This window comes from Dasypus novemcinctus, chromosome 15 (assembly GCF_030445035.2).
Source record: "Dasypus novemcinctus isolate mDasNov1 chromosome 15, mDasNov1.1.hap2, whole genome shotgun sequence".
Classification (NCBI taxonomy): domain Eukaryota; kingdom Metazoa; phylum Chordata; class Mammalia; order Cingulata; family Dasypodidae; genus Dasypus; species Dasypus novemcinctus.
The window spans coordinates 9,665,181-9,691,414 of NC_080687.1; the positions used below are offsets into that span (position 1 = coordinate 9,665,181).

The 26,234-nt window shown below is 57.6% G+C and overlaps 1 protein-coding gene across 3 annotated transcripts in view; it reads left to right on the forward strand.

Annotated features, from left to right (window-relative positions):
* The window catches only part of SLC7A1 (solute carrier family 7 member 1), a 70,425-nt gene extending 44,191 nt beyond the window's left edge, over nucleotides 1-26,234 (forward strand). For all 3 annotated transcript variants that reach the window (XM_058277009.2, XM_058277012.1, XM_058277011.2), the window contains 11 exons: nucleotides 4,963-5,350; nucleotides 7,386-7,544; nucleotides 9,616-9,781; nucleotides 13,539-13,657; nucleotides 14,180-14,402; nucleotides 15,104-15,243; nucleotides 17,879-17,981; nucleotides 19,531-19,748; nucleotides 20,000-20,166; nucleotides 21,342-21,450; nucleotides 22,222-26,234. In XM_058277009.2, the coding sequence (XP_058132992.1) occupies nucleotides 4,981-5,350; nucleotides 7,386-7,544; nucleotides 9,616-9,781; nucleotides 13,539-13,657; nucleotides 14,180-14,402; nucleotides 15,104-15,243; nucleotides 17,879-17,981; nucleotides 19,531-19,748; nucleotides 20,000-20,166; nucleotides 21,342-21,450; nucleotides 22,222-22,325 (1,878 nt within the window). In that variant the 5' untranslated portion in view covers nucleotides 4,963-4,980 and the 3' untranslated portion in view covers nucleotides 22,326-26,234. The remainder of the gene's footprint in view (nucleotides 1-4,962; nucleotides 5,351-7,385; nucleotides 7,545-9,615; nucleotides 9,782-13,538; nucleotides 13,658-14,179; nucleotides 14,403-15,103; nucleotides 15,244-17,878; nucleotides 17,982-19,530; nucleotides 19,749-19,999; nucleotides 20,167-21,341; nucleotides 21,451-22,221) is intronic.

Consider the following 26,234-nt stretch of genomic DNA (forward strand, 5'->3'; position numbering starts at 1 on the left):
CATCTTGTCGTGTCAGCTCTCCGTGTGTGTGGCACCATTCCTGGGCAGGCTGCACTTTCTTTCGCACTGGGCGGCTCTCCTTACGGGGCGCACTCCTTGCACATGGGGCTCCCCCCACATGGGAACAACCCTGCATGGCAGGGCACTCCTTGTGCACATCAGCACTGCACATGGGCCAGCTGCACATGGGTCAAGGAGGCCCGGGGTTTGAACCGCGGACCTCCCATGTGGTAGACGGACTCCCTAACCACTGGGCCAGTTCGCTTCCCTTTTTTTTTTTTTTTAAGTAAAGTTCATCCTTAAGGGAAATAAAAAGATATTCCTTAAAGGGACAGTGTTTTTGAACTGGGAATTAGGCTGGTTAGATAGTTTTGTGCAGGGAAGTTTCATCTCTTCTCGCTGTGGGTTGAATGAACAGCCTTGGACTCAGAGCACGGACGCGTGTGAGCCGGGAGTGGTGGCTTGGCGTGCACAGGATACCAAGAGGTTGTGCCATTTGGAGGACAGTTTTGTATTTCTTGCAAGGAGACAGAAGGGACTGTTCTTAAATAAACCCAAGGCAGCGACAGTCGGTGTGCACTCCTAACCAGCAGTGTGTTCTCCCTGTTCTTGGCAGCACCTGGCTGTGTTTTGCCCCGGTGTCTTCTAAAGGAGTCGCGTTTGCCCTCAACTTAGATAGCAAGCAGTACTTAAGTCACCAAGGGAACTGCAGTGGACGGGTCATCTCCTGCCACCCCGTCACCTCCCAGGGACACTCAGCACTTTGCTCTATGGCTGGGGTTTGTGGACTGGACCGCAGACGGGTCCTGAAGAAAACGGGTCAGTGTGTACCACTTCTGTGCAGTCATGGTTCTCGTACCAAGGAATTTCCTCGCCACGTTACATTTGAAAACCAGTTTCTCCATCTAAATTTAGAGTATTTAATAACCTGCTCATGCATTTGAAGTGTAACTCCCTCTCCCCCTGCCCCGTTCTCTGGCTCCCCCCTGGTGCATCCTGCCCATGCTGGTGCATGCGCTCGTGAGCCGTGCAGGTACACATGGCCTTACACACGTGCACACCTGCGCTCGTGAGCCGTGCAGGTGCACGCAGCCGTACATACGTGTACACACTTGCACTCATGAGCCGTGTAGGTGAACATGGCCATACATGTGAGTGTACACCTGCGCTCTTGAGCCGTGCAGGTGCATGTGGCCGGCCCTCTGGAAAGGAGGCCCCTGGGTTGGTGACCTGGTGACCCACGGGGGCTCAGAAATGAGTCCTCAGGGTGTGCCTCGGGGAGCCCCTTGCGGGAACCCCACTGTGGCCACTCCCGCAGCTCCGAGCTCTGCTTAGATGACCCTTTGGAGAGAGGAGAGTCGTGCCAGCCAGCTGCGAGGCCGGGAGGCTCTTTTCACCTTCTGCGCCCTGAACTTGCTTAGCGCTGGGCTCTTTAACAGCAGGTCTTGGCCGGCCCGTGGAGGGAATTGGCTTAGCGTTACCCAGAACCTACACCTGGGGCAGGTAAGCTCTCTCTCGCACACATTTGCCAGCCGAACTTAAAGAGCAAGGGAAGTAATGAATCTTCACACCCCACTTCCCGCTGAGTTCCCCGTCTACTTAAATACTCCCTGCCTCCCAGAAAGAAGTGGAGAATTTGGTAGGAGGTTTCGCACATCCTCAAAAGCACAGCCTTTTCTGCCAAAGGACGTGGTGAGGTGCCACACCTTCCCTGTTAGCTTCTCGATACCCGAGCAGGGGTTTACCAGTCACTCTGCTGTGATGGATGATTTGACTGGAATAAAAGTCGAATCCTATGAAGAAGAGGGGTCCCCAGGAAGAGCTAGGGCTCCTGGCGGGGGCACTGGGACCTGCTGGCACCTGCTGGGTCCTTGCACGTCTTGTCCCACCGAGAACCTGTCGGCTGTCCAGGGAAGCCGCTTTCCCCTGGCCCCGGCGGCCTTGCTGGCACGCCCTCAGCTCTGCCCCTGGCCAGCCTCCCTGTAGAGTCTGCCGGCGGGCAGCGGGCACAGCCCGGAGCACGGTCCGTGCCTGGCATCTCCTGCGGGTGTCCGTGTCCTTTTCCTCTCTTATCAAACTCACACACCTTGATTTTCCACACAGACCGTGCTCTGCCTTTCCTCATTTCCTCCTCATTTCCTCCCCACTTCACTGCGCTGCGATGTCATTTCCTCCCCACTGCGGGCCAGGGCACTGGTCACCAGTCAGTAGGCCGAACCCAGGCCCCAGCCTGTGCCCGCAGAGCGTGGGGCCTCGAGGCCTGGGCACTTTGCTCTTCGGGTTAATTTTCCTTTGTCTGTCACAAGGGGATCAGGTCAGTCATTTGTTGGTTTGTTTGGTATCTGGTTGCATCGTTGTCTTTTTGGTGCACCTCTCTGTGCTAGGCGGGACTACCTTTTTTCTTTTTTTACCAGGAGGTTCCAGGGATCCATCCTGGGTGCTCCATATGGTAAATGGGGGCTCAATTGCTTGAGCCACAGCTGCTTCCTGATCAGACTGTTTTTATGGCTCGTTCTAGCTAAAATTTTAGGGATCTTGGGAGATTTTCTGTGAAGAGCATCGAAAGGCCCATCCCTGCACCCACGTGCGCCCGGAGCGGGGTGCTGCACATCAGTGGTGCAGAGAGAATCTGCAGCAGTGTCCCTTGTGGGGGCCCGAAAGCACCGTGGAATGTGGGTGCAGGGTGAGGTGTGGGCAGGCAGTGATGCACAGTGATTAGGCGTGGCCTTTCTTAAGACCCGTCATCTCCCTTCACACTCTTAGCTTTTACTGACCGTTTCGTTGCTGCCGAGTTGGGTCAGTAAATATCAACTAATGATGGAGGTGGGGGAAAAAATGTGTTTGTGTGTGTGTGTGTGTGTGCCTTATAAGTCAAAGGAGTATGATAATAGTTTCTCTCCAGGCATTTTTTTAAAATAAATTTTTAAAACTATCAGATTTATAGAAAAACCCGTGAGGGTAGTAGAGTTCTCATCTGCCCACACCCACCTTCCCTCTAAGCCTTACCTCCGTGGTGTACTAGTTACAGCTAAACAGCCAATACTGGTACATGCTGAACGAAAATCCACAGCTCATTTGGATCTCTTTCATTTTCCTGTCCTTTTTCCCATCCGTGAGAATACGTCACGTCTAGTTGCCACATCTCTTCTGGGTTCTCAGTTTCTCAGACTTCCCATGTTGGTGTTGATCTTGGTGGTTTTGAGGTGCACGGATCAGGTATCTGATTCAATGGAGCTGCAGGTCTTGGAGAGGAGACCACAGAGGGGAAGGGCCGTTCCCGTCACTTCGTTATCAAGGGCCTATGCTCCCAGCACGACTTGTTGCTGATGTTGGCCCAATGCTCTTGCCAGGTGATGTGTCGGGTTTCTCCAGCATGAAGTTACTCCTTTCCGCCTTTCCGATATGGGACTCTTTGGAATGAAGTTACTGCATAACCCACACTTAAGGAATGCCCGACCTTGAGGATGGAGGATCCACAGAGATGGTTTGAAATTCCTCTGTCAGGAGGTTGCATCCCCATTTGTTATATCGGTGTGGGCTCATGGCTGCTGATTTTACACTTTGGACCTTAATCCAATACTTCTTTCTTTTGTTGCACAGATTGTTCTAGCTTTGACGGTTGGGAGGCTTTAATGCTTTCCACGGGCTCCCGGGTCTCTTGGACATGCTCCCGTCGATGTCAGTTTTGTGTTTTTGTTTTGGAGCACTTCCTTACCCTTGGCACTGTGTACAAGATGCTCCAAGCTCATCTTGTGTATCACCTGCCCCAGTCCCACAGCCAGCCAGTTCCCCAGGGAGCACTGGTTCCTTTCATTGGAGAATGGTCTTAGAAACCAAGGTCTAGACTTTGGGTGTGCTCACAGCTACCGGGGTGTCATTGTTCCTAGACCCTCTCAGCTGACAGAGCAACGAAACGCATGTGTGCCCACTCACCCACGTATGTACACGTATCCACAATAATCCCTGTTATCCCACGCAGCAACAGAGGGTTCCCCCTGGCACTAACGAGAGCTGAGGGCCAGTGGGGTTACGTGCCTTGCCCAGGCTCCTGCAGCCCCCAGGGGCCATCTGATGGGGAACGAGAACAAATCCTTAATCCCAGGTACCACCTGCTGCCGCAGAAGAGCCCAGCCTGGACTTGAGCTTCTCGCGCCACAGTCGGGGTGAGGGCTGGCTGCCGGCCACTCTGGCCACGCTGGCCCCTTGGCTGAGCCACGTGGGCAGAGCGGGCCGGGCTGTCACATGAGAGCAGTTGATCACCTGAGCTGGGGTCCCTGGCACCTAATGTTTGGGGTATCCTGCACCCTCGTTTGGTTGTGTCTGTGCTTGGATAACATCAGCCAGTGCCTCAGCACCTGTCCCCCTCTTGGTCCTCCTCAGGGGTGTATTATATAGCGCATCTGGCTGATGTTTTGATCCAGAAGAAAGGGTTTCTAGAGCAGTAACGGCTAGACAGAGCCCCAACTTAAAATGTCTCAGCTGGACCTATCAGGACAGTTGACTTAGACGGAGAAGCAGCGCGGCGCTTGCCTGCAGAGGGTCCTGGCGACGTCTGCAGGCATCCAGCCAAAAAGGTGGCATGTCTGCCCTCACTGCGGTGTACTCAGAATCACCTTGTTTTTCCTGGTGGACGGTTGGATTCTCGGGCCGGAGCAGCTTCACCATGTGTTTCCCAAGTCACATAGTTTTCTGCCTCTAGAAGGTCCTCAAGGGAGAATCGAGATACCGTGTGGACGCTCAGGCCCCAGAAAAACCCGCGGAATCGGTCGGGCACGGCCCACTCCTGCCGGTGCCGGCTGCAGAGAGGCCAGAGGGTCACGTGCCGCCTGCGGACGTTCCTGGCGGCCGGGGCTGTGAGCCTGTGGGCGGCGGGTGACCGGCGAGTGACCCAGAGGGCCGGCCCGTGCCGCGGGCGGGGGCGAGCACGGCCATAACGCAGCTCTTCTCCTGCTTCCTCCGCAGACGGACGGCAGCGGCGCCATGGGCTGCAAGGTCCTGCTCGGCTTCGGGCAGCAGATGCTGCGCCGCAAGGTGGTGGACTGCAGCCGCGAGGAGACCCGGCTCTCGCGCTGCCTCAACACCTTCGACCTGGTGGCGCTGGGCGTGGGCAGCACGCTGGGCGCCGGCGTCTACGTGCTGGCCGGCGCCGTGGCCCGCGAGGACGCCGGCCCCGCCATCGTCCTCTCCTTCCTCATCGCCGCGCTGGCCTCGGTGCTGGCCGGCCTCTGCTACGGCGAGTTCGGGGCGCGGGTCCCCAAGACGGGCTCGGCCTACCTGTACAGCTACGTCACCGTGGGCGAGCTCTGGGCCTTCGTCACTGGCTGGAACCTCATCCTCTCCTACGTCATCGGTGAGCCCCCTCCCCGCCGCCCCCGAGCCCGGCAGAGGCGTGCCCGCCTGTGGGCGCCCCGGCGCCCGGGTCTTCCGCGTGAAGGGCCTTCGAGGGGGAGCAGGGGCCGTCGACGCGGGAGACGGAGACCCGCTGCGGCGCTTCCACCTAGTTACCCAGGGGTTTAGCTTCTTTTCCTCGTTATTAGAGTGAACCCATCAGTGAGAGAAGGAATAGCATACCTCATTAGGTAAATGCCCCCGTGGGATTTTTAGGTTATTTCCACTTGCGGTGGTGGTATAAATAGTTAATTATTTTACAGGTAAGTCTTCGGGGCATGTGCAGGATTTTTCCTGCTAAAACCAGGTCTAAGGAGCAGGATGTCTAATCAAAGGGCGTGCGCGTTCCTGAGCTGTCTGTCGGCTCTAACGCGCTGTTCTGGGTGGGTGCCTGTTCGTTTCCCAGCACCCTTCCAAGGCCGGGCATTAGCATGGACAAGAGACACCTCAAAAAGACAAAAAAATGTGAGCTCCTTTTTTAGTTTGGAAGGTAAAAATGGTTGCTTTCTCCTGGCTATATTGTTGGTATTTTAATTACAGCACATCAATTTAAAAGAAACCCCTGGATAAAAGACAATGCAAAGGTAGAATGGCAGGGTCACAAAAGTAGAAATGCAAGTGGCCTCTAACCATTTGTTTATGATGGTGAAAGACAGTAAGATCTGGCACGTCGGGCCATCGGGCTCCCGGGTGGCTTCTGGGCACCCCCCGGCGACAGCGCCCACTGCGTGCTGGGGCCTCGCGGCCTTCCCCGAGTCAGGGGCGGCCCGTGTGCCATCCACACGGCTTGCTGAGCGCGTGGGCTCCGGCGCCTGCAGCCTCCCTTGACAGCCAACCCACCTCATTCCTCGAAATTCTAAAATAAAACACGTGATAGTGTTCTTATTTTTTTTAGTAAAACATCAGATCTTGTAACCACAGACAGCTCTTACAAGCCGAGGTCTCCCCTTGAGAACACAGTGATGTTAAATGGGCCGTTCAGCCTCCAGAGGATTTCCCCGGGCATCAGGCAAAACGTTGAGCGGGAGGTGCCCGCTGCTTCTAGACCAACAAATAAAAGATTCTTAGCCGGAGAGCCCTTCACCCACGTGTCGTGGGCACCTGTCCTCCCCCTTAGCCGCGGGGCAGAGCAGCTTCCCCCGGAGCACGACTCGAGAACGCGGGCCCAGGCGGGGGCAGGCTGGGAGCAGGTGCACGGCAGCCATCCCCTGCAGGCTGGGGCTGGAGCCGAGGCCAGCGGGGAGCTGGCCCTGCGGGAAGGAGTACGGTCTGCACCGGCCTGCAGCCTGGACGGGCAGGCTCCGCAAGAGACTGGCCACTCAGGACTGAGCAGTGCCGCTGAGTTGTATCACGAGGCCACCCAGCAAAGGCAGGTCACCGGGGCTAAATTCCCTGGATGGTTCAGACCAGAGCCGGCGGCAAGGCCAGGATGGGAAGTGAAAGACCGTGCCGACTGCTCGTGCCGGCGCCTGGCCACGTCTCCTGGGGCGAGCGGACGCCTGCCCCTGCGCGGGACCCTCTGCGTCCTCCCTGCCCCCCGGGCAGCCACGTCCTCAGCGAGGCCGGCCGTCAGCTCCGCTGCCAGGTGCTTCCTGGAAGAGGGGGCGTCCTGGGTGGTGCTGACGGCTGCGCTGAGGGGAGGATGGGCGGGGACAGTTCACGAGGTGAGAGGTGGCCTGGCCCAGATACCGCTGGGGCGCGCTTCAGGCAGCAAGGGGAATGACCGTTTTGTGAAACCCTCGTTCAGGATGCGTAGTGCGCGGGTTGTGAGATGAAAGTGTGTTTCTTCTGTGCCCCGGAAGCCTTTTTCCACCTCGCTGGAAGCACCAGCTGCCCCTCGCTTCTGAAGGGCCGCGTGCTGCACAGTCTGGCGCTGCAGCAGCCTCTCGGCGCGTTGTCCGTGATCCCCGCGAGGATGTCGACAGCCTCGGGCTGGGTGGGAGACCCTCCACGTAGCACTTGCCTTGAACTTCCTCCGGGGCTTGCTTGTGTGACAGGTACTTCCAGTGTGGCGCGAGCCTGGAGCGCCACGTTCGACGAGCTCATCGGCAAGCCCATCGGGGAGTTCTCGCGGACTCACATGGCCCTGAACGCGCCCGGCGTGCTGGCCGAAACCCCGGACGTGTTCGCCGTGATCATCATTCTCATCTTGACAGGTACGGCCCCGCGTCCAGCGAGGTCAGGCCACGGCAGGCCCCGGGCAGTCGTTTCTCCCTGTCTCGTGTCTTCCCCCTCCTCCCGTTTCTTTTCGTCTTTTGTATTTGTAATTAGGATAATCATCTCTATTTGTCCATGGCCTTATGGCTTGTCACAGGCTCACATGGGGTCGACCTGTTGAATAGCCGTGGTTACCTGCCCTTTTACTAAGAGAGACTCTCAAGTGCGTGGAACAGCTGTTGGCTCTGTACGATTTTGTTAGCACTGCAGGATTTTTGTGACCCAGGAATAAAAACTCCTTTGACTCTTTGGATCCCCATTTGCCAGGCTGGCTGAGCTGCTAGTTGGCAGCACTCACGGGCCAGGGACGTGGAACAATGAGGGTGTGTCGGGACCTCGAAGGCGAGCCCAGTGTTCAAAGGAGTGTTGGCTGGTTTGACACCAGACGGTCATCAGAGCTCCCTTGAAGTGAAGAAGTTTTTCACGCCCATGTCTTGGTTATGGGATTTAGAGTTCCAAATATCGCTGGGACCCAGCTCACAGCAGCTTCTTATTTTTTTTTTTTAAAGATTTATTTTATTTATTCATTTCTCTCCCTTCCCCTTGTTGGGTCTTCTTTGTCCGCTTCTGTTGTTGTCAGCGGGATGTGAATCTGTGTTTCTTTTTGTTGCATCATCTTGTTGTGTCAGCTCTCTGTGTGTGTGGCGCCATTCCTGGGCAGGCTGCACTTTCTTTTGCGCTGGGCGGCTCTCCTTATGGGGCGCACTCCTTGCGCGTGGGGCTCCCCTATGCGGGGACACCCCTACGCGGGGGACACCACTGGGTGGCATGGCACTCCTTGCGTGCATCAGCACTGCGCATGGGCCAGCTGCACATGGGTCAAGGAGGCCCGGGGTTTGAACCACGGGCCTCCTGTGTGGTAGACAGACACCCTAACCACTGGGCCAAGTCCGCCGCCCTACAGCAGCTTCTTATTCACAACTCCTCTGCGTGTCTCAGGCTCTAGGATGGCATGTACTGTATACACATGAGGCTGAAATGCAGAGGGATCCTCATTTGAGGCTAGAAATTCTTGGACGAGTTTAAAAACAACATGCCTTTTCCACACGCCACGTAATTGAAATAATTTCACGCAGGCCAGTCCCAGCAGTGTAACTGGTCCAGCTGGTGGCAACACGGGTCAGGAAATAAGCCTGCGCATGCCAGGTTTTCATTTCAGCAAACAGATAAACCAGGAGAGTAGTGAGGCGCTCCCTTGATAAATCGGCCAGTTCTCTTCCAACATAGCATTTCAGAATATCACATAGCATGGGTGTTTTTATTAAAACGTAAAGAAGGGCGACGTGGCAGGACAGCAGTGCCAGGCCACGTGGTGGCTTGTGGCCCCTGGGGGCCTTTCCTGCCCCTCTCCTTGCCCAGTAGAGTTCAGCCCTGGAAGGACCAAAACGGCCTTTCTATCGCACGGTGGTCCCGGGACATAAACCTCAAGGAGAGCTCTGTTGGGAGGGTCCTGTGCGGTTTTATCACTTGAATTTTTTTTAGCGTGGTTTTGCAGAGCAGAAGTCCAGCTCGGCCACCTTTTAACACGCACGGAGCTCAGCGAGGGCACAGCTGTGGGGGAGGGCTCCATGTGCCCGTGAGTCCAGAGGCACACGGGGTGTAAGTGCTTGTGCTACAGGCAGCGCAGAGTGAACCGGGGTCGCTCCTTCCTCTGCACCCCGAAAGGCTCCCTCCACCAGGCAGCCGAGCGGAGCAGTCCAGCCCGCGCTGCCCCGTCCCTCTTCTTGTGAATAAGAGCGAGGGTCTCTCTGCAGGCAGACCCTCGTCTCCACCCCTCGGAGGCAGCCGATTTCCGAGGGCCGAGTTCCCGGGGTGCCAGCGGGCGGGGCCCTCGGTCCCAGGGGGTCTGGGAAGCCGGCGTGGACGGCTTCGGTCACCCGCTCCCCGCCTGGGAAGAGAGAGAATCCCGCACCGCTCCCCGGGGTTCCCCGAGGTCTCCCGAGAACCCGGGCCCCCGGTCCCCAGCCCCGGGGCGGGCGGTGCGCTCAGGCGGCGCTCCTCGTGTTCCAGGGCTGCTGACGGTGGGCGTGAAGGAGTCGGCCATGGTCAACAAGGTCTTCACGTGCGTCAACGTGCTGGTGCTCGGCTTCATCATGGTGTCCGGCTTCGTGAAGGGCTCCCTCAAGAACTGGCAGCTCACGGAGCACGACTTCCAGAACTCGTCCTGCCTCAACAAGTACGTCGTCCCCGGCGCCTCTGGGCGCATGCGCGCGTCTCGGGGCGCGTGGGGCCGCGACGCCCCGGGCCCCTTTCATGAACGTCACATCAGTGCCTGCTGGCGGTGTCTGGGATGTCTTGTTCTGTTCTGCTGTGAAGTCGCTGGGATGTTGTTTAAGTAAGTTTGGAATCTGTGTTAATGTTTGCTTCCCCGAACGGGACAGAACATTATGTGACAAAGGAAGGCATTCAGGAGAAAATCCCAAGACTGTGCATAGCTCAGGCTTGTCGTCAGGTCGCTCGGGCAGTCCCTGGTTCCTCGTGTACCTTTTCAATATCAGTCTCTGAATTGTAACCAGAAGGGATTTTTCTCTGCAGCACCCTGTCGATAACACTTTATTTTTAAATGCGTTTCTATTGATGATGTAGATGGGAAGGAACGGGGAACTTGCATCACAGCCATTTTATCCACTGATTTCAGAATCGCGGAAGCGCCACCACCTGATGATGTCGTCTCTTCCTCGCACTCCCCGTCTGGCTGCTTGGGCTCTGAAAAGCAGCGGCTTTATCGCCTCCTCTTTCTGGCTTGGGCACCCAGCGTGGGAGGTGGCGGGGGGCCTGGGTGGGCCTGGGCTCCACACCCCGGAGCCACAGCTCAGCTTTGCTGGGAACAAGAGCCAAAAACAGCCATGACCTGTCTTTTTGGCCCTTTTTTGTCACATTTCCAGGGGACCCTTTGTGCTCCAGGATGGCGAATGGGAAGTTAGATTCTGTCTCTGATTTCTTTTCCCCTTAAGGCCAAAGGTCGGGCTGCGGAAACGCAGAGCCTTTCCTCTGCAGGGGGCAGCTGTAAATGCCGTGGGCGGGCTTGCGTCCTGCCCCGTCCCTCGGGGCCTGGCACGGGTGGGCGTGGGCGCAGGGCGCCATGCTCCCCATGAAGGAGGACAGACCTGGAAGCTCACAGGCCGTTGGCGAGGCCCCCACGGACGCACATTGAGCTGCCGGGGAGGGGGGCCACGACAGGGGGTCTGCCCCGGGGGTCTTGGCGGGTCCCGCACACCAAGACAGTCCTGGCGGCCGTGGCCACTGCCCAGCCACACCGTGCGGCGGTGCAGCCACAGGAGCGAGCGTCATCGCGCGACTCCTCTACTACAGAGACGCGTCCGAGCCAACACTGACGTTACGCAGTCAACGTTTCAACTGAGAATAGCCCTCCTTTTAAGGGTGAAACTTATGGAGGAACGAGGATTTTCAATGTATCGTTCTTAAACATTCCCGGGTAATATTCAGTGACAAAGTTATCTGTGCCCGTTAGCTCAGAATACACTTTGAAGTAACACAGAAGAAGCCTTTGAGCACTGGGGGGCAGATTTGCCTGGTTGTATGCACAGGCCAGGAATTCAGGATAAAGGACAGCTCTTGTTTCCTGACCGCCAGGTGAGCTTTGCTTTCACTCTTGTTGTGGAGGGATTTTTTTGTGCCAGCTGATGGCCTTTCACTCCACCGGGCGTCCGCACGGTTTCCATCTGCTCTGGGACAGGCATCGTGGCCTGTGCCCTGCGTGCTTCCGCGCGGCCTTCGCCTCGCACTGCCTCTGCCCGCGTCCTCATGCAGCGTGCGTAGATTGACGATCGTAGCAAAGGGGGGGCACCAGTTCTGCAGGGACGCCCGCTAGGACAGTTTTGTCGGATGGCACCGAAGAAATAGCAAGATAAAAGGTTTCATTCCTGTCGGTCTGTCGGGCTGCTTGGCCCCGCCTGGCCCGCGTCCCAGGGTCGCGCAGGGCCACACTGCCGCTCCAGCCGCATGGTCGTAGGAGACGTTGATGAGTTCGGGCTTTCTGGTCTTGGCCAGTTCGTTTCTTTGCTAACTTCTGGGTAACCTGAGATGTTGGTGAGCAAGATGTGGGTGGACAGCCTGCTGGGCTAAAAAGAGGGCCGGAGCTGCCAGCCCAGCTCTGTCGGGCACTTACTGGGGGTGGGGGCGCCCCTTTCTCCATTGTAGCCTCCTTGACATTTGTTTACTTGGTTGGTGAGTGGACCATCCTTCACCAGCTGAAAAGCAGCGTGTGCACAGAAGGGGTGAGGGTTGATTATGTAGAAGGAGCTGGTTAGGCCTTCTGGAAGGCGCCTGGCTGAAGGCACTGTGGTGTTCTGTTGGTGCCCTGCCGCTGTGGCGAGGGATGCCCAGAGCCTTTATTTTAATTTTTTATTGTATTCTATTTATTTTTTTGAGGTACCGGGGTCAGGGGGCCAGGGATTGAACCTGGCTTCTGGGCCGCCCTCAGGTCTTGGCAGAGGCCTCCCACCTTGCTCTCGTTGTGTTTGGGAGTCGGAAGGGCCTGTGGTCCTGACGTGGGTGCCCTGCGCTCTGAGCCTCTCGGTCACCTCTGCTGGGCGTTATAGAACGGAGGTCGCTCCGGGGTCCCCGCTCGCTGGCTGCTTCCGCAGGGAGCAGGTGTGGGACGGCGGGTACAGGCTTCGGGGCTTTGAGTGGGGCGGCACCCTGACTGAGGAGCCCCGGCCCCCCGCCTGGCCCTGGACCCCTGGCCTGCTGACTTGCCCTGTGCCTCCGTGTTGGAGTGACACTGTTTCAGTCCTACTTTAAGATGATAAAAGAAATGTTGGTTCGAGTCTGACAGCAGTTTTTCCTGGACCCAGTCATTTATTTCTGGGGTCTCCCTCACATGGTTTCTTCTCAACCTGCAGTGAATACTGGATTTCGAAACTTATTTGCACGCGAAAGTCCAGTGTCTCAGCGGTAGTTTCTGAAACTGAGAAAAAAGGATAATCTTCTAGTAATCTGGATACAGCTTAATCCTCCCAAGGAATAACTGTCCAAAGGTTTAGTTTTCTCAGCTGGTTGAGACAGCCCAGTGAAAGTACATTTCACAAAACGAGCTGCTGCCCCTGCGGTGACCGCGTCGTGCTGGCAGAATCAGAACGTCCGGTCAGGTGCCGTCCTCTCTGCGCATTTGGAAGGGAAGGTGGGTTAGGACGGGATGTGCCCAGCAGCCCCCGCCAGGCCGGACAGCCCGAGGGGGCGCACCACCTGGTCCCGCAGCCCGCACAGGGGCAGGGAGGGCACCGGTCTCCACCTGGACAGGAGTCTGGCCACTTCCCAGAGCACCCCAGCGGGCAGAGCTCTCAGGCGGGAAGCGTCAGGACCGAGTGGTGAGCACGAGGGCCACGGATGGCTCACCACCACGGGAATTCAGAGACCAGTGTAGGGCCCATGCACCCCCTACACCCAGAAACACATTGGGGTGTTTGCGGCATCGCACGGAGCCACGCGCTTGGCCCCTGGGGTCTAAGGAAACGTGTTTGCTTTACTTCGCGCTCATTTATTCGGCAAATCCTCGCGGCGTCCCGCGCTTAGGCCGGCAGCCCTGGTCCTGTGCTCCTGGGAGGGGAGCGGCGCCCCGGGAACCCACGAGGTGTCCTGAGGTGCACGGAGGCCTAGGAGGTCCGAGCAGAGGAGCGCGTGGGACCAACGCGGCTATGCAGCTGCCGCCCCCGCTGCTCCCACTCCCAAGGCGCAGTGTTCAAAAGAAGCTTCTGGAAAGGGCTCTGGGCCCCGCGGCGCCGGGGGTCTGGGAGCAGGGGCCTGCAGCGGCTGCCTCTGGGCTCGTTGGCTGTGGGTTCTGCACTCCCCGGCGGGGGTGGCGGGCTGGGTGGGGGGCTGCATGGCACCACCTCCAGGAGCCGGATGCCGTTCCGTGAAAACCAAGCTCCGCCACACGCGTCGCAACCTCTGACCGCGGCTCTTCCTTCCAGCAACACGAAAGAAGGGACGGGCGTCGGCGGCTTCATGCCCTTCGGGTTCTCCGGTGTGCTGTCGGGCGCGGCGACGTGCTTCTATGCCTTCGTGGGCTTCGACTGCATCGCCACCACAGGTAGGCCCGCCGCAGCCCGCGCCTGCAGCCCCGCACCCTCCCGCTGGCCCCGGCGGCCGGGCCCGTGAGCGTTTTCCCAGGGGTTGCGGTGTCTCCTCCCGCAGGCACTAGGCACCCGCCACCCTCTGCCATGGGAGCAGCTCGCGGATGCTCATTCTCCTCCTCTCCCCCCTTACCACTCCGCTGAGAGGCAGCGCGCCCTTAGTGCGACTCATCCTTGTGCATCACAGCGGGACCGTGGAGGGCCCTGCTGCTCCTAATTCCGTGTCCGGGCCTCGCCTGGGGGAAACGAGGCCACCGAACACACTGTCACCCTGGCCGGGCTGCCCAGAGCCTCCCAGGCTTTCTCAGCCTCGTGGCCAGGGCCTCGCACGCCGCCCGAGCTGTGGGTGGCTTGGTTTTGTGCCCCAGGGCGCCCCGTGTCCCCAAAGGCGCGGCCGAGCCTGGCGCCTGGTGTGGCGTGGGTGCTCCGGGCGCCTCTTGCCGCCCCCTGGCCCGTGGCCGACTCTGTGTCGCTTGCAGGGGAAGAGGTCAAGAACCCGCAGAAAGCCATCCCGGTGGGCATCGTCGTGTCCCTCCTGATCTGCTTTGTCGCCTACTTCGGGGTGTCGGCCGCCCTCACGCTCATGATGCCCTACTTCTGCCTGGACAAGGACAGCCCCCTGCCGGACGCCTTCAAGCACGTGGGCTGGGAGGGGGCCAAGTACGCAGTGGCCGTCGGCTCCCTCTGCGCGCTGTCCGCCAGGTAAGGGGCGTGGCCTTGGCTGCTGATGCTGCTCTTTGAAGTAGACCCCGGCCCACCCCCCGGGGTTGCCCCGGTTCAGCCCCAGAGCTGCTCACGGACCCGATAACTCCGGAGGAGCCCGAGCTCACTCCACGCAGCCAGGGAACGGTGCTCGGGCACAGCCTCTCACCACCGGGCCACGCCGCCTCTTTGGGCACCCTATTTTGACCCTTTAATTTGGCCCTAGAGCGGGGTCTGTTCTGAAAAAGGAAGCAAGTGCCTTTCAGCGAAGAACATCTCACCCTGGTGTTTCTTAATAGTTTGTTTAAAATGGAAATATTTGCTAAATACTGATTTACCACAGAGAAATCCATGTTAAGGCAGTGACACTTTTGCTTTCTCTTGGATTCAGCTAGAAACAACTGTAGGAATAAATGCAAAAATTCCTCTCCCTAAAAGTTATGATGAGCTCTATTGGGAGCTTATGTCAGGGGTTTCCTGTGCTTTAACTTAATCCACGCATCAAGTATTTGCCTTCGCAGTGGCTGATGCATTGAATTCCCAGTCTCTTAGATGTGAGCGTCACATATTTCAGCAGGGCAGAGGTTCGCTGTGCAAATTGCAGAGATTGTTTCTCAGTGATAAACGTCGCAGTTTGACCACAGTCTTTCTTGCTGATGCGCTTGTTTTCTGATGCGTTGGCTGTGCTCTCCTCCACCCAGTCTTTTAGGTTCCATGTTTCCCATGCCTCGAGTCATCTACGCCATGGCCGAAGATGGACTGCTCTTTAAATTTTTGGCCAAAGTCAACAGCAAGACCAAAACACCAATCATAGCCACACTGACCTCGGGTGCCATTGCCGGTAAGCTCCGGCGCTGACCGCGCGTGCCGGTATTGCGGGAGTCGGGTCGCTTGAGTTCACTGATCTGTACAAAATATAACTGCTTTATTTTTCTTAACGTGGGACCTTGAAGGGTGACTGCCCTCTGGCAGCGGCCACGTGCACAGAGGCTCCAGGGGTTCTCCAGCCCCCGCGGTACTGCTTGTGCCCCCATTGGTGGAGCCCAGGACACGCGCTCGTGTCTGCAGAGCCATTCCCTTGCCCTTTTCCGGAACGTTTCCCGAGTGGATTTTGGCAGGTGGCATCTTATTGTGTGCAGTACAAGCCAAGTGACCTTTAGGGTCAGGGCCTGGAAACTTGAGCATCCACGTAGCTCAGCTTCCGAATTCTCTGCAGAGTGGGGGTCCCGTACGGTTGTGCTATGAGAAGGGCTGCCTGTCCCCAGGAGATAGTGAGGGCTTTGCTGACGAAGCCATCCTGCCCCCAAGTTTATCAGGAACGGCATACTCAGAGGAAGTTGATCTTGTCAGGGATCACTCAACTTTTCAGTAATTGTTTAGTAAAAAAACAAGTTTTGACAGATCAAATGCGTAGGCGAGGAGAAATGATCCGGCTGCTTGTTTCCCTGATGCAGAGAAGGGAAGCCTGGAAGGAAAGGCAGCTGCGTGTGCATCGCTGGGGGGTGGTTCGCTTTACGGCATTCACGTTTACTGGCCACAGTTGATGGCAGGTTTATCCCTGCTGTGCAGCTCTTGTCCTGGAACCTAGAGAAAGTGGAGTGCGGATGCCCCCTCGGAGTGGGGGGGGCTCGCCTCGGAGCCCTGGTTGCTTTTTTAACATGTGAAAGCGTCCGGACTCTTTCCAGGTTCTTGGTCAAGGAGGAAACGTACCACGCGCATTTTGCGAAGGTCCCTTGATAAAAACACTTGACCATCTTAAATGAATGAATTATTCATTCATTTTTTTTTTTTATTTGTGTTTATGCCCTTATCTCAGCGTGCCAAGTTTCATGGATTAGTATCTCGCAATGAAAGAAAACTGGTTTTTTGTGTGTTTAGCAAATTTATTGTGTTAATGCTCTTGGGTGATCGCAGTGGCCAGGTTGAGGGGCATTTTGTATGTCAGGATAGACGAGTATATTTACGGGATTAAGGAATTGGATGTAGTAAATTTTTCAGTGCTTACATGTAATGTGATCTGGTTAATGGTTGGTGTTAATTTCCTACCTGGCTGATAATGGAAAACCAGACTTTTTAGCTTTAAAGTGATTATAAAGTACACGCCTTGCACCACACCAAGAATTTACTTGTTCTTTTCACTTGGCAGCAGTGGTAAATAAGTGTTAGGTTTTATAAAATCATCTCATGTGGGGAAATATGTTTTGAGCCTCTTGGTGAGGAGGGACGTGGGCGCTTGTGGCCAACACAGTTGAATATTGTTCTAAGTATCCAGGGGGCCCTCATGGCTTTTTATTCCTATTACTTACCCTCAATTTAAATGTGCCTTACTTGTATTGAGCTAGAGGGACTTCAGAGATATTTGTGGGAGAGTCTTTAAGTTTGTGTTGTTTTAACTTTGTGTTGATTGCATATAATTGGAAAGTACCACAAAGTAGATCTTTCCAAGTTATTTTTTTTTTAAATGGGATACTTGATATATTCACAATGTAAATACACATAATGTCACACAAATTACAGAGGATTTTCTGTTAAGCATTCAGATTTTATTCTTTATTTTTAAGGGGGGGAGCATGGTGAAGGGGCTGGTATTGTTTGGGAGTAACTTGCTTTCTACGGCCCCCGTCTGGGTCAGGAGTTGCTGCATGTCCTCTATAGAACCAGACCAGCTCTCTTCTACCTCATCATCATTGCCTCCTGAAGCCCGTGTCTGCCCTGTCCACTGGTGGATGATGGCTGGATGATGAGGGGATGGTGGGATGGGTGATGGGTGGATGACCAGAGGGGATGGTGGGATGGGTGATGGCTGGATGATGAGGGGATGGTGGGATGGATGATGGGTGGATGATGAGGGGATGGTGGAATGGGTGATGGCTGGATGATGAGGGGATGGTGGGATGGGTAATGGGGGGATGCCTGGATGGATGATGAATAAATGATGGATGGAGGATGGATGATGGCGGAATGGATGAGTGGATGGCGAATAAATGACTGATGGGATGGGATGGATGAATGAATGAATGGATGACGGTGAATGAATGAAACGGTGTGGCTAAGTGGAGGGATGGAGGCATGTACGTGACTGTGTGTCAGCACAGTGCCGAGGAAGACATGCTGGACTCAAAGTGGAAGAAGCTAGTTCAGGTCCTGACTCTCCATGTACTATCGCTGGCCTGAGATGAGTTTCCTCACTTGTCTGAACTTCGGTTTCCCCATCTGTGGTGTCAGGCTGACTTGCTAAATTTCCATGAATGTCAAAAAGCCCATGTTGCTCAAAGTACTTTTTGTATGAATGTTAATTACTGTTAGGCTGTGATATGATCTGCTCCTCAGCTTTCCCCTTGAGTGCCGCTCCCCACGGAGCAGTGGCAGGTGAAGCCCAGCTCCCGGGTGCGGGGGAGGGGGTCGCGGTGGGGGGGCTTCTGGCTGTCAGCTTTGCTACGGGCACCTGCAGACACAGCTGTCTCTCTCCCCCGCAGCCGTGATGGCCTTCCTCTTTGACCTGAAGGACCTAGTGGACCTCATGTCCATCGGGACCCTCCTGGCTTACTCCCTGGTGGCTGCCTGTGTGTTGGTCTTACGGTAGGTAAAGGGCAGGTGCACCTGCCCCTCCCCTCTCAGCGAGTTAGTGTTTTCACAGTTCAGATGACCGTGTGACTTTCAGGCCAGCGGTTGCTGATGGGGAGCTGCTGAGGGGACTGTGGGCTCTGGTAGCTGAGAGCCTGTTTACGTAGACGTCCTCACGGAGAGTGGGGCGGCCCCATCTCCCTCATGCATGCCTGAGCTTCCAGGCTAGACCTAAGCCCAGCCCTTGCCCTGGGTCCTGCCCCCAGGTGGTGGTCACAGCCTGGCGTGGGCTCTGGGGGGAGAGGGCACTGGGGGCTGACCGGCCCTGGTGGGAATTGGGAGGACCCCAGCCTTGGCTCGACGGGGCGCCTCCGTAGCTTCAACGGACGGCGTATGGATGAGCCAGTCCCCTGGGTGGTACGAAGGGGCCCAAGGTGACGCTGGCCGGGCCAGGTAAGTCTGCAAAAGCCTGGGTAGGGGGTTCTCCTCTCCTCCAGACCCGCTCCCTCCCAAGGTACATCGCTGGGCCTCAGCTACCCCTGGTCCCCAGGAGCCCAGATCACATACTTCCAAGTAGTCCCCATCACGGGACATGTCCTCAGGTCACGGAAGCTGAGTGCTGGTGGCCTGGAAAGAGCCACCTTGTTTCTTCTCAGGGGTCCCTAATTGCAAAGCCACTGAGTCCACTTCTAACGTGGGGGACAGCTAAGCCAGGTCATCCTGGGTTGAGCCTCAAGCGTGGTTCTATAGAATCAGCCCAAACTAGTTGACTGGTTGGGGGAACCTTTATTCCTTCGTAGGACCTCAAATCTAGAATCTTCTCTGAAGTGCCTCCACTTTCTCAATCGAAGAAGTGAATCTGTGCAATAATGCTTGAACACCTCCATGCTCGCTCTTAGATGTGCTGACATGTGGACTGATTTACGAAACACTCTGCTTTCAAAGCCAGCGGGAAAGATTTGAGTTCTGTTCATTTTGGGTGGGAAGGTAAGGGACAGGTGCGTCACCTGCAGCTCGCTCGTGTCCTGGAAATTCTGCCACGGGCTTTGGCCTTCCCCCGCCCTGTGGATTTATTTACTCCCAGCACTAGGGGTTTTAAAATAACATCCATCCAATTAAGCCATGTAAAGAGGATTTCTCGCCTCCCTCGGCCTGCAGACACATTTCTCTACCTGCTTCGTAGGATGCTAATGGCATTGCCTCTGTTTCCGCCCTTAGTTTTAGCTCCGTAGAGCCATACTTCCCTTAGACGTGACCTGGTATCATGAGCATTTGCGGCCCAGTGCTCCTCCACAGAGGAATGGAATCAGTCTCAGGACATTTCTTTGGGCTGGGGAAGGGTGCAGGTCATGCTCCCCCCAGTCGGAGACGCTAGAACAGCCTTGGGTGCTGAGCCTGGGCCCTCTCCGCCTCGCTCTGCCTGCTCTGCCTGCGTGTGCACCATCTGCTTCTTTCTGTTTTATGCCTTGTGTCCCTGGCAACTTACCACGAAGGCTTCCCAAGACTCGAGGTGACACCTCTCCTTCTGCAGATCACGGTGGCCATATAATACATTTCTTTACAGGTACCAGCCACAGCAGCCTAACCTGGTGTACCAAATGGCCAGAACGACAGATGAGCTCGACCAAGTAGACCAGAATGAGTCGGTGAGCACCAGTGACTCCCAGGCAGGCTTTTTACCGGAAGCAGAGAGATTTTCTCTGAAAACCCTACTGTTGCCGAAAAACAAGGAGCCTTCCAAATTATCTGGGCTAATTGTGAACGTTTCGACCTGCCTCATAGGTAAGACGCTGCCTTTTCCGTAAGGTGTCTGGAGTCTTGCCTCCTGGCCTTCCACGGTTTCCTGTGTGTGGGCCGGGGAGGTGCCCGGGGGTGACCCTCTGCCCCACCGCTGGACGGTGACGTCCCAGGCCGTCCTGAGGGTGCTTGGCGCCCGCAGCAGCAGCGCCTCCTGCTCGATGGGCTCTGGGGACGTGCGTCCGTGGGAGGGGCGTCAAGTCCTCGCCGCACCTTTCCTCCCCCCACTCTCCTAGCCACCCTCACCATCGTCTTTTGCACCGTGGCCGTGCTGGGAAACGAGATGCTGGGGGACGGGTCGCTGTGGGCCGTTTTCCTGCTCACGGCCTGTGCCGTCGCCTGCGCCTTGGTCACTGTGGTCATCTGGAGGCAGCCTGAGAGCAAAACCAAGCTCTCCTTCAAGGTGAGGGGCCCCGCGGCCTGGACACTCCCGGGGGCTTGTCGGGCCTCCTCAGGAATGGGGGGCTGGGCCGCGGGCAGGGTCGGCGCCCGCAGAGGGGTCCCGGGAGTGGGAGGCGGCGGCCGGACTCTAAAGGAGGGGACGCGCTTGCGTCCTCCTGGGCCCTGCCTCTGGCTCTCAGCCTGTCCCCGAGCATCTCACATAAACCTCAGCACGTGGCTTGCATGTCGTTGTTAAGCCTTGCAGAGGACCAAGGCTTTTGCATTTTTAAATCATACCATTAATTGCAAAGAGAGATAAAGTGGATCCCTCTTCTAGCTCCATTTTTTTTTTTAAAAAAAAAAGATATTTATTTATTTATCCCCCCCTCCCCCCTGTTGTCTGCTCCCTGTATCCATTCGCTGCGTGTTCTTCTTTGTCCGCTTCTATCCTTATCAGCGGCACGGGAATCTGTGTTTCTTTTTGTTGCATCATCTTGCTGTGTCAGCTCTCCGTGTGTGTGGCGCCATTCCTGGGCAGGCTGCACTTCCTTTCGCGCTGGGCGGCTCTCCTTACGGGGTGCGCTCCTTGCGCGTGGGGCTCCCCTACGTGGGGGACACCCCTGCGTGGCAGGGCACTCCTTGCGCACATCAGCGCTGCACGTGGGCCAGCTCCACACGGGTCAAGGAGGCCCGGGGTTTGAACCGCGGACCTCCCATGTGATAGATGGATGCCCTAACCACTGGGCCAAGTCCACTTCCCTTCTATCCCTTCTTGAGCAGATTAGCAAGAGGGGAAATCAGGGCTCAGCTCACTTTGGCAGCTAGCACCTGGGAACCAAACTCCCTCGGGTTCAGATGTGCCTGTGCATGTGTGTGTTGATGTGTTGGGGGGCTGCAGGTGTGTGTGGGGGTGTATGTGTGGGCACGGGTGTTGGGTGTGGGGTGAGGGTGTGCTGGGTGTGTTGGGAGGAGGGGGGTGTGTATGGCTGTGTGTTGGGGTGCAGGTGTGTGGATGGGTGTGGGTGTGGAGGGTGTGGGTGACTGCACGGCATGTGCGCTGGTGTTTTGGGGTGCACACGGGTGGGGCCGTGCCGTGCTGCCCTCCCCTGCCCCCACGGCGCTCTGCGGCCCCTCCCCTCCTGTGCCGGCCGCCAGGAGGTCCCAGGGCCCCGCTCAGCCGCCTGCCGTGTCCCGCAGGTGCCCTTCCTGCCGCTGCTGCCCGTGCTGAGCATCCTGGTGAACGTGTACCTCATGATGCAGCTGGACCAGGGCACCTGGGTGCGGTTCGCCGTGTGGATGCTCATAGGTGAGCGGGCCCCCTGCGCCGCCCCTCGCTTCTGTGCCCGGCCGGGCACTGTGGCTGTGGAGCCCACCCTCGGGTCCGATGTCCCAGCAGCGGCCCCGCGCGGAGCTGGCGGTCTGTCTGAAGCCACGGGCGCCCCGGCTAGGTGGGGGGGCCGGCGGGGGGCCCCGGCCCGAGCTGGCCGCCTCCCCAGGCAAGGGCTTGGCGTCGTGAGAGCGGCGCCGTGGGCGCAGGCCGCTGTGCGCTCAGGTGCCTCTCGGCAGCCTGGGCGCTGCCCTCCAGGGCAAGGTCTGCTCCCCACCCCTGCGGGCCCCGGCAGCATCCCACCCTCCTGCCAAGGCCACCCCACCGTGAATTGGACAGACGTGGCCAGCCGAGCCCGCCGAGTGAGGGGCTGGCCAGGCGCCCGCTTTGCCGACACTGGGCCTGGCGCTCCGGTGCGCGTCCCCGATATGGTGCACAGTAGGTTCCTTCCCAGGCCAGGGTCTCTCTTGGGGGCCTGGCGCCCACACCCCAGGCCCCCAGTGTACTGAAGGGAGTCATTGGTGTTATCCTGGAGCCTCAGGTGCAGACAGGATGGGGTGGCCCTGGTACCCCCATCCTTGGGCACCCAGTAGGTGTGCAGAGGGTTTCCCGTGGATGCAGCCAGCAGGAGGGACGGGTGGAGAGGCGAGACGACGCCCTTATGACCCCGTTTGACAGTAGCGTTGTTTGATCCACGTGAGGGTCCCCACCGCAGACACGCGGCTCACGCGGTCCCCCATTCGCCCTCAGGCTTTGCAATCTACTTCGGCTACGGCCTGTGGCACAGCGAGGAGGCGACGCTGGCCACCGACCCCGCAAGGACTCCCGACGGCCATTTGGGTGACTGCAAGTGACGGCGCGGGCCCTGCCCTCCGGGGTCGCCCGCGAGGGCCGGGACGCACCTCCACTGCCCGCACCTGAGGCGCGACCGCGTGGCCTGCAGCCTCGGCGCCCGCCCGGAGACCGCCACCCTGGCGTCCCCCACGTCCCTTCGAAGAGACGGCAGGTCCCCTGCCGCCAGTCCCCGGCCGCGCCCCGCCCGCCCGCCACGCCGCGCCCACGGGCCGCCCTCCCCTGCACCTGGGCCTGCCCCACCCCCGAGCGTCCCCCTCACGCCGGCCGCCGCTGCCGTGGCCTCTCGCCATCCCGCCCCGCAGCCGAAGGACAGCTGCTCACCCGGAGAGACGCCACGGGCTGGTTCCGCTCCTGCTCTCTCAGATCCTTCCGGAAGGCCTTTCAAAGGCCCGTCTCTAGGACCGTGTCTGCCCCCTTCCCCGGTGTCCCCTTCCAGACATGGCAATGGTGCCAGTGTGTGCTTGGGGGCACCTGAGTCATGGTGGCAGTGTCGGGGTGGGTGTCATATCTCAGACCAGGGCGGGGGTCCCCGCCTACCACCTGGGAGCTCAGGGGTTGGGGCCAGAGTGGGGACACGAACGAAGGGCGTCCCCGCCGCCGCAGGTGCGTGCCCGGCGCCAGGAGGCTGCAGCAGGCTTCTGCGGGCCTCTGCCGTCCTCGTGGGCCTGGGGGCCAGGCTTTGGGGCGCAGAAGGCTCTCCAGGCCTCCCCAAACCCTGGCTCGTCTGCCGACCCCTCTCTGTCTGACCAAATCCAATTCCCTTGTATCACTCCACCCAAGTCGGTTGGGGCTCACTGTCAACTCAGAAAGTGGCCAAAGACTCCGTCACCCCAGCCCGTTGTCAGGGTGCACAGGTGGTGGGTGGGGCTGGGGTCACGCCTCGAGGGTGCTGCCCGCCCCCCCCCATGCCTGGCCCCCGTGTACCCCTTCCCTACCTCCTCCCGGCGCTGCGGGGGTACGCGCACCGTGTCTGACACTCCCTGCCTGGTGAAGCCAGAGGAAACCCACACCACTGGGGCCTTAATTCCCTCTGCGGTATAGTCGGGGGCACGGCAGGCTGGGGCAGGGCCCTGTGCTGGCGGGAGGTGAGAGGCGAGCGGTGTGGGCCCCGCGGAAGATGCCAGTGTTTTTTTTTTCCCATTTTTGGAGGTACCAGGGCCCTGTCCCTGGGAAGTAGGCGCTCAACCGCTGAGCGGCATCTGCTCCTGACAAACGTCTGCTTTGCAGTTCAGGGACCTCGTGTGTGGGAAGCCGGCGCTCACCTGAGCTACGTCGGTTCCCCCCCCCCCCCCACTGCCAATTGCAAAGCCCGGTGCCCCTTTTCCTCCCCAAGAAGGCCTTGTGAGCTGTGGCACAAATGCAGAAGGAATACCCCCTACGCCCAGCGCGCTCGTCCGCCTCTCTGTCCCAGAAACCTCCTGGGGAGAAGGGCAGCGAGCAGCACGTGGGCCGCGGGGAGGGCCGGGCACCTGGCCGCCCGCCGTGCGTCGGTCAGCGCTTTCCTCTAAACGCCAGAGGGAGGATCAGACCCAAAGCCTGGATTTCCAAAGAGAGGTCTTGACATTTGTGTAGACTGGTGCTGTACAATATTTTGATAAATGTTAACTTATTTTGTTGGGGTTTGGTGGTCTGCTGTCTTCTTGGGACCTGGGAGCTGTTTTCCTTGTCTGTTGTTTTTTTTTCTACACGGGCAAAGCGAACTTGAGGGGAGGAGGGAGGGGAGAGGAGCTTGGTTTTTGTTTTGTTTTGTTTTTACTTTAGTTTCTCTTTCTGCTAAAATCTCAGTGCGGGGCAGCACACTACAGACTGTGCAGATGACGCTTCAGCGAGCAATGCAGATGGCGCCACAGAAAGTGTTCCCGCTGAAAGTTCCTTACACCGGGGGCTCTCTTCCCTCACCCAGAGCCTTTGGGCCCCGGACAGAGAGGAGCAGGGGCCGCCCCCTTAGCCAGGCCCCCAGGGTGACGACCAGCAGCCCCTGGGGCTCCGTGCTGCTTGTGCAGTGGCCTGTGCCCCCCACGGTCAGTTGGTTCTACCAGACCAGGAGGATGGGTGAGAGGCCCATCTTCCCATTAATGTTCAGAAATGGCTAAACGGGCGCAGGTGTCAGAATGGCTCAGAACTTTCCGGCGACTCTTGGTTTCCTTTCTGCAGCAGCAGAAGCTTCCCATGGAGCCCCCCGTCATCTGTCGGGCGATTGGCTGTCCGCTGCCGTGGCAATCCCGGAGTGCTCTGACCCGGGGCTGCTGGCCGGGCCGTGCTCTGTCCGACGGTGCCCCACGGGACTTAGGTGGGTGCCCTGTCCTCTCCGCCCACCCCAGGGCCTGCCCGTGGAGGCACTGCCTTGGCTGGCCTTCGTTTCCGGGGATGGAGGACAGGTGGGGCACCCGCACCCCACGGCCTTCCCCCCGCCAGCCCCACGTAGTTTAGCCGCTAGCCTGACATTGGAGACGGGGGACAGAACCGAGAGGGACAGGGTGGGAGCCGGGCCCCCTGCTAGGTGTGGCCCACACTCAGGTGCCCACACTCAGGTGAGGGCGTGGGCGTGGCGGGGGCGTCACTGCGAGGAAAGCTGCCCAGCCCTGCCAGCGCCCTGCCTCTGCTGTGAACATCTCATTACATGGGTGCACCTTTTCTTCCCTTCTGGTTCTGGGTCACCCAGGAACCCTCAGCATCAGGACGGGGCGAGGCAGCCTCCTGGGGCCGGGGTCCCCTCACCCACGTTAGCTCCAGGATGGCTGGACTGGGCCCTCTCTGGGCCCCCAGAACACCGTGCTCCCCAGGCACTGGTGTGCAGCCCTCATGCGGGAGCGTTACAGAACTAAACTTCAGAGGAACCAGACACGCCCAGCATGACTGTTACATGTGATTTAAAACACACCTGATTGCCATCGTCACCAGAGTATTTTATGTCAGGCTCTGCAGGGAGAGCAAGGTATCATTTTGTCAGACCATTGTGGACTCTTTTTTTTTTTGGCAATGAAATGCTGTATTGATCCAGTGGTGCAAGGAACTCCACTGCTTATTTCATCATTGTAGTTAGGGTGCCTGATGTATGTTCCAGGCAGAAAAGATCAGCTGTCTTTCAAAGCCATCACCCTCAATCAAAGTCCTTTTGTGCCCACTGCTTCCTGGAGCAGCAGTGCTCTCTTGCAAGAGGGAAACGACTGGCTGAGTCTCAGGGCATTACAGGGAGCCCTCCTGTATCATCCCATACGTGTGTGCGGGCGGAAACCCATGCAGTGACGGGAAGTCCACGCGGCTTATTGCCCTGCTCCTCGGGCAGCACCAGGAAGCGGGGCTGGGAGATGCCTTCAGACCTTAATTTATTAACAAGGCATGTAACTTTGTGTTTCTTGATGACAGACTTTTGAGACTTCTTTTCCCATTTGAGAACTAATATATATATTTAAAATGCAAGTTTCCTGCTTAAGTTGTGCCTTTCAGCTTCATAGGTTTCAGGAGCACAAAGGGTGGTGATAGCGACAAGGGTCGGTTTATTATCAAACCTGTAGTAGCTTGGTTTCTCCAGTAAACTTTTCTTCTACTGAAGAAGGAGCCGTTAAAGAGTTGTGTGTTTTTTTATTATGTAAATTGTATAATATTTTTTGCTTGCTTGGATGTTCTATTTTTCTAATAGTTTCTTATTGTGATACTATATTTGGATTGTGATGCTTATCACAAACCAGGACGGTCTGCTGGTGCCTCCTGGTTTTTTGTTTCTGTTTTCTTTTAAGGACAAGTGTAGGTATCAACCATCACCTTTAAAAAAATGTGAAACCATGTCCCTTTTATGCCGACACTGTACACTGACGACTTCCTGCCATACTTCGTTGTAAAATCAAACCCTTTCGTGGTACATGATCTCCTGCTTCTCCAGATGCTAATAAATTATGTCCGTGGCTTCA